Source organism: Felis catus, chromosome A1, assembly GCF_018350175.1.
Source record: "Felis catus isolate Fca126 chromosome A1, F.catus_Fca126_mat1.0, whole genome shotgun sequence".
NCBI lineage: Eukaryota > Metazoa > Chordata > Mammalia > Carnivora > Felidae > Felis > Felis catus.
Genome location: NC_058368.1, coordinates 196,267,177 through 196,280,965, shown reverse-complemented (window position 1 = coordinate 196,280,965; position 13,789 = coordinate 196,267,177). Strand labels below are relative to the sequence as shown.

General features: G+C 55.9%; 1 protein-coding gene across 1 annotated transcript; it reads right to left on the bottom strand.

The window, feature by feature from the left end:
* Positions 1-1,464: 1,464 nt before the first annotated feature.
* On the bottom strand, positions 1,465-7,981 carry ARSI (arylsulfatase family member I). Its single transcript, XM_003981486.6, has 2 exons — positions 7,089-7,981; positions 1,465-3,743 (listed from the first exon to the last, which is right to left on the bottom strand). The coding sequence occupies exons 1-2, from the start codon at positions 7,406-7,408 to the stop codon at positions 2,336-2,338; spliced, it is 1,728 nt and encodes a 575-aa protein (XP_003981535.2). The 5' UTR covers positions 7,409-7,981; the 3' UTR covers positions 1,465-2,335.
* Between the last annotated feature and the right edge of the window lie 5,808 nt (positions 7,982-13,789).

Here is a 13,789-nt window from a genome sequence, read left to right as displayed (position 1 = left end):
CAGGAGGAGATGGGCAGGAGCCATGCTGTCTGCTGGGCCCAGCAGACACCACAGCAAGCAGGCTGAGCCTCCCCTCACCACACTGTAGTCCTGGTGACTCCTTACCCCAGTACCTTCCACAAATCTGGGTCAACCGCCAGCACCTTGGTTAGGCAGGCTTGGGGACTGCTGGGCTGTGGACCAGGTCGTTGGCTGAAGCTTGAGTGGGGCTCTTGGGCTGTGTGCCAGGTTCTGGGTTAGGTAGGACTCTGAGCCAGGCAAGCTTTAAGCTGGGCTTAGGGCATCAGGAGCAGGGGCTGGCCTCTAGCCCCAGCTGGGCCCTCTATGTTTGAGGCCACGTCAGCCACAGGAGGGTAGGTGTTGGTGTCTGGGGAAGAACATAAAGGGACTTTTATGGTCCAGCTCTCATGGCCCCCAAAGGGCATAAGAGAAGCAGGGTGGGAGCTGGAGGCTAGGTCACCTAAGGCAGGGCCAAACTCAGCAGGCATGGGGGAGGCCTCCACTCAACTGGTGCAAGCCTAGAGCTGCAGGGGAGCCCTGGCTCCACGCGGCTCTGGAAAGGCACAGCCCAGACAGCTGGGAGAGGCACCCAGTAGAGCCGGAGAATCCTGGGTAATGGGCAGACTATGAACAACCCATCTGTGGGATATGCTGGGCCTGGGACACCGTCTTCTTCAGAGTCTCCCTCCTGAGCAGGCAGAAGTGCTGGGGGTGGCCGGAATCCAGAGGCTTCAGCCAGTCCTGGCCCCTGCCCCACACAGCCCAGGCGTCCACATCCTACAGACAGAGAAAGCTCCAGCTGGAGGGGTGGAGGAAGGGGCCCAGGATGTGGACGGTCACCTCCGTCCTGCAGCCCCAGGCCAGACTCTCACTCCTGGGCTCAGCTACCTCTGCAGCTCTGGAACCAACACCCAAACCCCCTCCACTGCACCGCACCCACCCCCCCCCCCCCACCCGTCCTGCTCATCCACAAACTGACGAGTCCTAACAGGCCTCCTTTGCCAGTGACAAAAATAACTATTTTCAAAATTCACAGCAGGGCTTTCGCCTACACACGCTGCACCGACTGGAACCTGAAGGGAGATATGCAGAACGCAGTGTGTGCATGGAGGCGCGCTCTGCAGCGAGCAGGCTCTGAACCCCCCACGCCCCTCCTCCCACCACTCAGCCCATGCCCCCCCACACACACACATGCACAGGGGTGTCCAGAATGACCAAGTAGGAGGGGCTCCTGAAGCATCCATTGTACACAGGGGGGCACTGAGGCCCAGAGAGGGTCCAGGATTTGCCAGAGGTCACACGGTGGACCTGTGGCAGGACTGGACCAGAACCCATAAGTGCTGCTTCCTAGGCAGGCTACCCACCTCCTCTCCCATTCACTTGGCTAATGGTGAGCTCGCACTTGCCCTCAGGATGCACGCGCACGCGCCCCAGTGCGTTCACAGACCGCACCACAGCCCTGGCTTCCATGTTAGTAGCATTTTAATCAAGTGCACGGGCTCCTCCACAGCCATTACCTTGGCCAGTTCTCTACAACCCTGTGAGGTAGGCAGAGCTCAGGCTAGCATCCCGATTGGCAGTTGGGGAAACTGAGGCCCAAAGGTGAGGGGATGGGCCCAAGGTCAAAGAGGCACCCAAGTGTCCTGACTGTTGGTTCAGGGCCTCTTTGCACAGCTGTTTCCACCACCCTTGATCCTGCAGCAGCTAAGAGCCAGGTCAATCCTCTGGGTCCTGGGGGCCAGAAGGAGAGCTTTCTGCCATAGCCCCCAGCACCAGTCTGGCCCCAGAACTGGCCCAAGCCATGTGAAGACCCATCCCTGCACCCCCACCCTCAGCATCAGAGGATCCCTTCAGAGAGTGGCCAGATCGCCATGCTTCAGCTGGAGTCCAGGCCTCGAGCTGCCTCCAGGGGCCCCTCACCCAAGCAGTACCGCAGAGGTGCAGGGTCCAAGGGCGAGGCTTTAAACGAGCTGGGAGGCGGCAAGGTCAATGGCAACTCCACCATGGCCCCAGGCACCAGGTTCACACCACAGGGCCACAACATCATCAGAGCTCATTTACAGATGAGGAAACTGAGGCCCAGCTCTCATGCAGGCCACTTGAGGTCACAGGGCAAGTCAGTGAAGAGGCAGGACTGGAATCCAGGCACCCCAGTCTAGTTTATTCTCCCCCAAGCCGAGCTCCCCACCTTTCAACCGAGGGGCTCGATGCCCCCCCCCATTTCCCTGCAGACGGGGGCTTGACCTCAGGCCCCTCCCTGGGGAGGAACAGGGCCAGGTTTGAATGGGGAAGTACATCTAGAGGGGCAGAGATCCTCACCTCCCCCCACTCCCCATCAGATCCGCTGTGACATCAGCCTGGTGTTGAGTTTACGAAAAAAGGATCGCAGCTTGCAAATCTTGCATTTTTTCTTGCGGCGTCCTCGGGAGAAGCTTCGAGCTCTGCCTGCCTCTTCCTCCTCTTCCTCTTCTTCCTCATCACTGGCCCAGGGCCCCCAAGCACCCCCATTAAAGTCAGGGTGGGCCCGGGGATTCTCAGCCGGGTAGCGCACAGGGATGGCTGTGCGGTTATAGTCCACCAGACGGGCCAGCAGGGTACGGACCACATCAGGCCGCTGGCCAGCCAGGTCCTCCCGTTCGTAGGGGTCAGCGCTGATATTGAAGAGCCACACTGCCTGGCGGGCACTGGCCATGCGCTCGAGGTTCCACCAGCTGCCAGGGAAGGCGGCCAGTGTCTGCGGTGGGATCCAATCGCCATAGCCAGGGTCCCCTGTTAGCAGCTTCCACTCGCCCACACGGATGGCGGCCTGCACGGCAGTGTTCCAGATGCCAAAGCCAGCCTCCAGGGAGCCGTGCCGGGCATGGTTGTAGAGGGGGTCAATGTTGTGCAGGATCTCTGTGCGCGGCGAGGCCCGGCCCTCGCTGATGGCCGGCCACACATCGTAGCCGTCCAGCCCGTCGGCCGCCGAGGCGGTGCCGCCTGCCAGACCCACCAGGGTCGGGTACCAGTCAGTGATGTGCACCAGCGCCCGGCTGGTCCGGCGCTTCCGCTTGAGCAGGGGGCTGTGGACAAAGCCCAGGCCACGCACGCCACCTTCCCAGTAAGTGCCCTTGCGTCCTCGCAGCGGCCAGTTGCTGCCCCCCGAGAAGGTCTGGCCGCCGTTGTCACTGGAGAAGATGATGACGCTGTTGTTGTAGAAACCATAGCGCTTGAGAGCCCAGGTGATGTTGCGCACAGCCTCATCCATGCAGGTGACCATGGCCGCATACTTCCGCCGGGCCACGTTGCCCATGGTGCGGTAGCGGTACAGGTACTCACGAGGGGACTGCAGGGGCGTGTGCACCGCCTGGAAGGCCACGTAGAGGAAGAGGGGCCGCCGGGGGCTATGGCTGGCTAGGATGTGGCTGACACGCTGGGCATAGAGCATAGTGGAATACTGGCCGCTGAGCCCCCAGGCCACACTCTCGCCCTCGTGCAGGTCAAAGCCACACACCCCGGGCCCGTCGCAGTTGTCGTAGGTGTAGTAGTCCACGTTGCCCGTGAGCGAGCCCAGGAAGGTGTCGAAGCCCCGGCGGGTAGGCAGGCACTCCTTCCGGTAGAAGCCCAGGTGCCACTTGCCCACCATGTGGGTAGAGTAACCCGCCTCCTGCAGCTTCTGGGGCAGCGTCACCTGGTCCAGGGGCAGGCAGTTGGGCTGCCGAGGGCGGATGATGGAGTGCTGGAGTCCCGTGTGGATCTGGTACCTGGAGGAAAGAGGGGAGGGCAAAGAAGGCCCGGGTGAGCTACAAAGCACTGCTCTGGCCCACCGGCCCCCAGTTCTCACCCCGAGGTGGGCTCTGGGCCCAGCACTTCCGGCAAAGGTACGGCAGGTATTACGACACGTGACAAGCACTTCCAATGCATCACCTCACTGAATCTTCAAAATTAGTTGAGCTCATATTATGGTCATTTCGCAGATGAGGAGACTGAGGATCAGAGTGGTTAAACCACTCGGCCCAGGATCACGCAGCTAGGAGCTGGGGAGTTTAGAGTCGAACGCAGGTTAATCATGACAATGTAGCTAACATTATTCTGCAAATAAGGCAACTGAGAGGCTCAGTACATGAAATCGCTTGCCCACTGATTCAAACAATCTGTAACTGGAGTTGGGATCTGTATCCCAGGCAGTCTCCAGAGACTTCAGAATCCCTAAACTCTAAGCCACTAATTTGCTCTGGGGCCTAGAGCAAGTCCTGCCCTCCCAGGGAAACTCCTGCTCACTCTTCAAAGCCCAGTCCAAATGTTACCCCCTCTGTAAAGTCTCTTATAACTCTCTCCAAGAATGAGTCACTGTTGCTTCTGGGTTAAATTTAGTACACCTGATCACTGTCCTACTTGACCATGGGGTTCTACTCAGTTGTACATGTTCTTAGGCCCAATCATCTGTAATCGGATTGTCCTCTACTCAACTTTGTGGTCTTGGCACTCAGGTGATGTTAAAAGGACACTCAATTACTTACGGAATGAATGGATGAAAGACCGAACGAATGGTGGCACTCCCAGACAATTTTAGAACCAGAAGGGACCCAAGTCAACTTCCAGCGTATTTACCTTGTTTTAAAAACACAGTTCCAGAGGAGGGGAAGGGCCTTGCCCAAGGTCACTCAGTGGTCAGGGGCAAAGCCAGGACTTGAACATAAATCCAAGCCAAGTCCAAGCACAGGCTCCCTTCCAGCAAACGAGGCTGCCATGTCTCCTCCCCCATGGTGGCCTCAGTTTGCTCATCTATAGGTGGGGAGTTGGGTTGAATGGGAGATCTCTGAAAACCTTTCAGTTCCCAGATTTTATAAGACCTGTTCTCATGTGCCTACCCACAAGTTCATGTGGCCCCTGGATCCGGTCACTCACACAGGCTACTGCTGTGAGGCAGGAGTGAATGGTTAGCGGAATGCTATATTCCTCATTTATTCATTCAAGTCCCTTCTGTGGTCAAGGCCCCCATGTGATCTGTTTGGGGTGTCCCGCCTTTACTCAAGTCTTAAAAGTCCCAGGGTAAATAAGACGCCTGGAACTTCACTAGGGTCTTAGAATCCCACACCTGAAGGCCTGACACCTTTAACCCAGGCACTAGGTGGGCTTTCCTGTTTTTAGTTTCCTTAACTTAAAGCTGTTATTGTTGTTAGCCATCATTAGCTACTACTGCCATTTTTAACACTATAGGCCACACGCATCGTTTCACTTAATCCTCATAAAAAACCTACAGGGGAGACCATTATCCCCATTCTACAGATGACGAACCGAGGCTCTCAGAGGTACCGCAACAGGCCCGACTGCAGACAGCTCGCAAGCAGCTGCCCCGAGCTTTGAACCCAGGTCTGCACAACTCAGGCTCTCGGTGATCCTGGCTCTACAGACCTCTCAGTCAACCTCATGAACGATTCCGTTTAACAGAGGAAGCACCGTAGCGCCCGGTCACAGCCGAGTCTCTTCCTAGGGCTGGGCACCACGGAGCACTGGTTTGTAAAGTGGGTGGGCCAGCTCAGAGTCACCGAAGCTCGTCTGTAAGCGAGTAACATGAGAAACACTGGCTCTCTCCAGCTTCGCCCAACACGACTGGATGCATTAACAAAACACTAATGAGAGCAGTCAGCATCAGTCAGATGGAGCCAGCTGCAGGGGGCGGAGGGCAGACGCTGCCCAGCCACACTCGGCTCACTTCACAGATCAGGGGGTTGGCACACTGCCCCGCTGGCTGCTCATTCCCCTGCTTAAACCCAAAGTCACCTCTCGAGAGAGAAATGCTAACTTGTGCACAGTTCTCAGGAATGTAGATTCTTCTTCCCTCTCCTGGAGGTTGGTCAACATTTGGGCTTCACCACCGCCACCAACGCCCCCGCCCACGACCCATACACCAGCCCCTCACCCTCTTCTCCGACGCTCTCTCTTGCTGTTCCCGGAGCTAAATGCTGAGTGCCCGAGTGAGGGAAGAAAAGGCACCTATTTTGACTCACGGCTCTGGGACCCCTGCCAACCACCTGGCCTCTCAGCCCCCTCCCCAACGGATGCTACAGACTCTAGGCATGAATTGGGTCCTCCCTGACTCCATGCCTCAGTTTCTCCCACCCAGAAACAGGGACAGCAAGGCTCCGGTTCCTGAGATCATACTCGTGGCTTTTGGGTGGAACTTGGGAGAAGGCATGCCTTGGACCCCATCCAAGGAGGATTAGCTTCAGCCTTGCCAAAGGATTTTCTCCTAAGTGGCCAAAGTTTGCCTTCTACACCCCCACCTCCTGTTTCCCTGCTCTTTTAATCCTGTAATCCTGCCGCCTTGCCTGTGGGCCACTCCTTACGGAGAAAGCAGCACGTCTCCTTGGGACTTTCGGCCAATTTAGGAGGACTTTGCAGATGAAAAACCAGAGGTTTGGAGAAATGAAGTAACTACCCGAAGGTTCCACCGGTCACGGCATCCTGTGCATATCTTTCTGCTCTATCTAGAATGTCTATCTATCTAGACATTCCCTGGCTTCCTTCCTCTCCTCGCAGCCATCAAACAGTTTGGGGACCCTAATCCCTCCGGTGACATGGGGGCTGCCATTTATTGACAGCCAAGCAGGTTACACACAACTCATCCCATCACCGTTCTTTTTCAAGTAAACACTCCTCTTCACTCCGTTTATGAACAGACAAGAAAACGGAGGCTTAGAGAAAGGAAATGACTTGTTCGTAGCCTCAGGGTCTGTATACAGAAGCGGCGTTAAAACCCAAGGGTCAGAGACTGCCGTGTTCCTCCAACAAAGGGATGACCGGATGTCTCCTTCACATGGTGTGTAATGTGTGTCCTAGAACATCAGAGGGAGGAGACCTCAAAGATGGTCCAATCCACTCCGTGTACAATTGGAGAAACTGAGGCCCAGAGAGGATAAAGGACATAAGTAATGATCACACAGGCGACTGGAGACAGTCGTGTCTGAGTGTCTCAGAACTGGCCCTGAGTCCTTGCTTCCCAGGTCCCAGAGTGGGGGGGTGGGACTGTGAATGCACAGGAAATCTCCAGACCGGATTCATTTGGGGCTTGCACGGCCAGCCCCAGCAGCCTGGGTCATGCCTACCTGCCAGTGAGAAGTTGGCTCCGCGAAGGCGTGCAGATAGGCTGGATATAATAATTCTCCAACTTGACACCCTCAGCTGCCAGCCGGTCCAGCGTAGGGGTCTCGATATCTGAGCCATGGTAGCCCACGTCGTGGTAGCCCTGGTCGTCGGTGAGGATGAAGATGATATGGGGAGGCTGGGGTGGAGCGGCCGAGGGCTGCTCCACGCCCGCCTCCCCGGGACCGTCGGCCGCCAGGCTCGGCTTGGACCAGTCCCAGGACAGGTAGCCGAAGCTAAGCAGGCTGACCAGCGAGAGACCAGTGAGGGCGTGCATCGCCATGCCGGCCCGCGCGTCCCGGCGCACAGGGTTCCCCGGGCCTCACCGCCTCGCGCGCCCAGGGCGCACGGCCCGCACGCCCGCCCGCTGGCCGGCCTGGACGCTGCGAGATCGTTCAGCGGCCCCGGGGGTGGCCCAGGGGCTGGTCCAGGACTGGCGGCCGGACCTGCGCGGCCGCAGCGGGGCGCTCTGGGGAGGTCAGGCCCGCGCCGAGCCGCCTCCCGCCGCCTGCGCGCCCGCCCTGCGCCGCCCTCGCTCCCTCTCCCCCAGCTCAGCCGGGCCAGCCTGAGACGCGGCGTGCCTGCTTCCAAAAAGTGCTCTCCACCATCCTCTGGCTCTCCCCTTCCTACTAGCCCTCGATTTCTCCCGCCTCCTAATTTCTCTCGCCTCTGCTTTCCCTTCCTCCTCCTCCCGACCCTCCAGCCCCCAGCCCGGCCTCTCGCCCCGCCCGGAGTCCGGAGAAGAGTCGGGCTCCCAGCAGGGAGGCGGGCAGGACCCCAGCGGGGAAGGGGAGGGAGGCACGGGTTGGGCGGGCCTGGGGGGGACACCGCGGGAGAGAATGCGAGAAAGTTGTAACATCTGCCGGGCCGAATCCCAGGTGGAGGGGCGGGACCTGGAGCAGCGGCTCCGCCCCCGGGCGGGAAGCCCAGGCCCGGGCGGCCCTCTGGCTCCGACCCCCTCCCGGGCCCCGGCCCGGGCCGGGGAAAGGAGGGAGAGGGGCTGCTTGGAGTTCAGTGGAACAGCTCCGGAATGGGCCGGTCAGACGTTCCTCGATCTTGGGAGTCTTAGCATCTCTGCGTGCCAGCCCTGGAAGGGACGCGCATAGTTTTCTATTCCAACCGGGTCACTGTGCAATTGGAGAAACTGAGGCCCTGAGATGGGTGGGAACTCGTGTAAGTCACAGAGCATGTTAGTAGCTTCTCCCCTGGCGCTCAGTGGCTGTTAGAGTGGCGGTAGAGGCAGCAGTGGAGAACAGGGATGACTTTAGCAAGCACGGCGTGGTGGGGGGGGAGGGGGGGTCTGGAAATCGGCAAACGCGGTTCAAGCCTTTGCCAGCTTCCCTCTCCCCAACCCCTCCCCCTCCTCATCCTGCGGTTCGCAGCAAGAATGCCAGCGCCGAAATCCAGAGGGCGGGGGGTGTTGAACACATCTTGTATCCACGGGGTCCAGAAGCTGCATGAGTACATGTTGCATGAGTCAATGGATGAATGGGCCTCCCGCATCCGGCAGGCCAACTCTCACCCAAGGAAATCTCCAGGGCGGAGAAGGCAAGCCCCAGGGACTCCTGAGCCAGGCAGGTACCATAACTGAGTGAAGCAGGGGATGGTGTATTAGGCAGGGGCTACAGGGAGCCAAGGACCACAGCCTTGTGTCCCGCCGACCGACCATTGTCATGCAAGAATGTGGCCCGGTGTTTCCAGATCTTCCGATTTTCCAAGGACACCCAAATCCAGATTATTATGAGAAATATTCCAACTGTTAAGCGCTAGCAACTAATTTGAAGCACATTTAAGCCCCGCACAGGCCAACTCAAACCTATCTGAGGAACAGTTTAGGCCGTCGGGAGCCCTTTGCAACTTCCACTCCGCAGCATTGTTTTCAGACGTTTAACTAGGCTGCATTCGTAAATGGGAAAGCTGACTTAAACAAAACCAGTTAGGCTTCTTTACTACCAGGACTTCAAATGCTGGATGCGCTCATCTCCAGGAGGGGAGTTCCTAGCGCTGTATGTTCTGCTTTTATGTGAGCGAGGACCCTCCTTTTCAGAGCTTGGGGAACTTGGGGAAACAAAGACTGGCCAGGTGTGTTTTCTCTGCTAGCATCTTTCCCCTGCTAGTATTCTGTCATGATCCCTTCCCTCTTCCTTAAAACCACTGTGTGTGGGGAAAGAAACCAGACCTCCAAAATAGCAGCCCGAGTGAATCCACATTTTGAAATGAGGGCTGCGTGGGGCCGGCCGCTCCTGTTTGCTCAAAGCCCCATATTTAGGGTGACCAGATTTATCAGAAGGGAAAACTGAGCCTGTTTTTCTGGCAAAAGAAATGTTGAGGACAGACAGGAAAAATACAGCCTCCTGAGGGGAATGCTGTTAAAATGGTGCTCCGGGAGGCTTCAGCCTGAAGGCTGTCCTGGGGGGGGGGGGGGGGGGTCAAAGTGGGACAAGTCACAGGAGTGGGACAAGTCACGGGTCTTGCATTCTGTGCATTGTCCCAGACCTCGGTCAGGAGGACATGGAGAAATGGCACGAGGAGAAACGGCAAGGGAGGTGGGGTAGGGATGCAGCCTGGAGGAAAAAAAAAAAAAAAAAAAAAAGGTCTGGGGAGGCAAGCTCACAGGCTGCAGATCTCGGAGTGGGGGGTGGGATAGGGGGAGTGTCATAGGGACAAGACCAGCAGAATTTCTAACAGTTCAAGACTGTAGGCACCGACGTCAAATTGCATGTGTTCAAATCCTACCACTCCTTTGGGGTCAGGCCTTGGGCAAATCATTTGGCCTCCCTCGGCCTCAGTTTTTTCTTCTGTGAAATGGGAGAATAATATAAATAAGACACAACACGGTGTTCAGGAAAATGCCCAGCACATAGTAAGTACTCAATGAATGTGAACAATTATGACGATTGTTCTCTGGGGTTCTGGGAGAAGAGACTAAGTCCTGTGGGTGAATGTTACGGGGAGGCAGATTTCGGGCCAATTTAAGGGATTACTTTTGTAGGAAATCTGGCAGTTTTCTTAATAAAAGGATGGCAGTGATGGGTGAATCACCACGTGGAGAGGAGTAGGTGGAACTCTGGGGCCCAACTCTTGTTGCCAGTATTCACGTTTAAGAGCCCCTCATACTCACTGAAACCCACGTGGCCTCAGAGGGCACCATTTCCCCTCTAACGTCCTAGGGATATAAACACTGACCCTCAACTCTTCTTTTAATACCGTGACACAGCAGGGCCAGGCTGGAACATTTAAGCTGGACATTTCCAAAGGCTCCGGGATGACAAGGGGGAAATAAACAAAGAGTAACGTGAATCCAGGTCATATCGCTATTAAGATGTGACTCACTCGTCTTCCCTTTATGTTCCCTACAGGATGCCTCCCTTCCTCCTTCCCCGGCACGGTGTCCGTCAGCCCCACTGCAGCCCAGATGGACCCGAGAACTCCAAAATGTCTCAGGGTCAGGCCCAAAAAGTAAGTCACAGAGAAACAGAAGTTCCCTCTTCAGCTAAGCTAGTCTCTGCAGTTTCTCATTCAGGACCCACCTTTTTCCAAGGTGAATGACAGCGGGAATATCCCCCCTACAGATAGGGAAGATCTGACCCTCATTCACATAGATGCACGCTTACCCCTTCATCCCCCCAAGACCAGCTGCATTGAAACAGTATGAGAGTGGTGCCCCTGGGTGGCTCAGTCGGTTAAGCATCCGACTTCAGCTCAGGTTTGTGTTTTGCTGGTTCGTGGGTTTGAGCTCTGCGTGGGGCTCTGTGCTGACAGCTCAGCCTGGAGCCTGCTTCAGATTCTGTCTCCCTCTCTGTCTCTGCGCACCCCCCCACTCTCTCTCTCTCTCTCTTTCTCACTCTCAAAAATAAATAAACATTTAAAACATCTAGTTAAAAAAAAATAATAAAACAGTACCAGAGGGGCACCTGTGTGGCTTACTTAGTTGAGCATCCGACTCTTGATTTCGGCTCAAGTCATGATCTTACGGTGGGTCATGAGATTGAGCCCCTAGAGTCAGCTCGGAGCTTGCTTGGGATTCGCTCTCTCCCTCTCCCTCTGCCCCTCCCCTGCTTGTGAGTGTTCTCTCTGTCTCTGTCTCTGTCTCTCTCTCTCTCTCTCTCTGAAAATAAATAAACATTTTTTAAAAAACGGTACCAAAAGCCTAACATCTGCACACAAAATGCAGATCAGATGTAGCAGGGGTATAGTGTGGTTACTTCCTGTCGGGCTTAAAAAAACACTGCACTCCTCGTTACCAGCACTGTGCAAGAAAGACGTCAAGTGCCCACCTGTTCAGGAGGTAGGGAGATTCTGAACTAAAATGGGGGGCAACACTAAAGGACTTTGGAAGTTCTTTCCAACTCGAAAATGTTATGATTTGCATTATGTATCCACAGAAAACTTTCTAGGATACAGAAATGTAAAAGTGAAGAAGTGGTGAGTCCGTTTTGTGGTGTTGTCTTTCATTGCTATGCATGTTGTGGGGTAGGTTGTAGGGTGTGTGTGTGTGTGTGTGTGTGTGTGTGTGTGTGTGTGGCCATCTTTGAGCTAAAATTAACTTAGTACAGATATTATTTTCTCCTGACGTGACTGACCTTGGCAAAGATCTTAGGCACAGATTATACATGCTGTTGTCCTCTGGAGGTCAATTTTCTAGGCTGGGCCAAATCAAGGACCTGAAAGATAAGACAGAAGGCCTCTGCACAGTCACAAGTGTCACAGAGTTCAATCCCTTAATTCAGAGGAGAGCTTGTCAGGCCTCCCTCACTCCAGACCTACTGACTCTTGCTCCACACGCAATTCTTACAAAGCTAATGATTTTCTTCCCTGGCCCAAGAACACTGGAAGCAGTTCAGAAGGAATGTATAAGAAAGTGGCTTGAGGCGCTTGTCTGTCTTCTAGTAATACAGTTTCCCAGTGGAAACATCAGGGGGGTACAAAAGAATAAGCATAAAAATCAGACCGATGAATTCCAAAAGCCTGGGAGTTTGGGGCCCTTTGGTACAAAAGCAAAGAAAGAGCTGTATGCATCTGAACAGACCCGAGGGCACCACCAAATCACAGCCGCACCACAGCAGTGAATGATGGGTCACCCTTCAGAGCTGACATTCTGCTCAAGGTTCTCTTTTTAGGAAAGCTGGAGAAGCCATCAGCAATTGTTTAAGGTTTCCGTCCAGAATGGTTGCTCTGACAGGCCCACGGCGTAAGCTCAGCCAGAGCGGTAGAACATCCCCCCCCCGACCCCCCGGAGACGCGGGCCCAGGAAGCAGCATTGGCTGTGGCGGGTTCTGTAGTGAGGAGGACGCCGCAGTGAGGCTGGGGGTCCGGGTGCCCAGTGGTCAGCCCGGCTCCTTCACCTCCCGTCTCTCTTGCGGAGCCCACAGATGCCAGCATCACGTTCCCTGCACTTTACGCCCCGGCAGCCTCTGGAGTTTGAAAGGGCGCATGGCCCCGGAGCGCAGAATGCTACCGCCGGCACCCTTTCCAACAGTTATAGGCCATATCCTCCTAAGGAGCGGTTGCTCTATGTGAAAAATGCCTCCACGAGAGAAAGTTCCGTGGGCTTCCTTGGTCATCTAGTCCTAGAGGCCACCGGTTCTCTCTTTACCTCCCACACTCACGTCTAGTGCATCGTTAATTACAATAGATTAATGATCAAAGGTGATGTTGGAGGTGTTTAAGACAGCCGTGCTGGCTGTATTATAGAAAATATATTGTCTGCCCAGCTGAGCTGTTCTCACCAGTGGGTAGACTGAGGGGCATCCGAGGCCCGGTCCTTGCTGGATATTATCCGGGCAAAATGTTCTGGGAAGAGAAGCATTTTCCTCCTTAATGCTGGCACACCCCCTTTTGCATTTCTGGGAGGGGGGAGACACACAGCCCTCCTGACCCTTGCTTCCGGCCCTCTTGGTGGTCTCACCGAATCCCCCTTGCTTTAGTGTCAGGATCCCCAGATCAGACATCTGAACCCGGAGTGGCAAGAGCCAGGGCACCGTAGCCCCTTGCCTTTAACCCTTCACGGGGCCCCAGTCCTGGGCATTTCAATGGCTCCTTTCTCTGGCGCTCAATGAAACATTCTTCCGAGTAGATTATTGAAAGCAGAGCTCTGGGTCCACAATGGGCGCTCTGTGCTCACAGCCGCTGCCCAATCTGTTTGCCCAGCCCGAATGCGGCCTCGCCTCTCGGCTCGTTCCCCGCCCTCCACCCACCGACCCCGGCCCCACCTGGAGGCCAGCTCAAAGGGAGGCCGTATGAAAGGACTTGTTCTCCACCTTCTCAGAAGTTCCCGCCGTGGCCTCTGCCAGCCCTGGGAGGAATTAGCCCAACGGGACCCAGGCCTGCCTCCAGCCCATCCATCCGGGGCTCTGCCCACTTTGATGTCCAGAGGCTTCCGTCCTCCCTGGTCAGCTGGTTTCTCTCTCTCTCCCTTTCTCTCTCTCTCACACACACACACACACACACACACACACACACACACACCCCAGGTGGGACTTTCAGAGAAAGAGGTGAAGTCCCAGAGCATCAGACTGCGGGGGGGGGGGGGGGGGAGACTGAAATCCAGATAAATGGTGGGGCTCCTAAAAGTGAGAGTGACAGGTTGCCCACCAGCACCCCCTCTTCTGGGTTCAGGGAAGGAAAAAGAGTGCAGGGGTTAAATGGCAGACCCCTGGAGCCA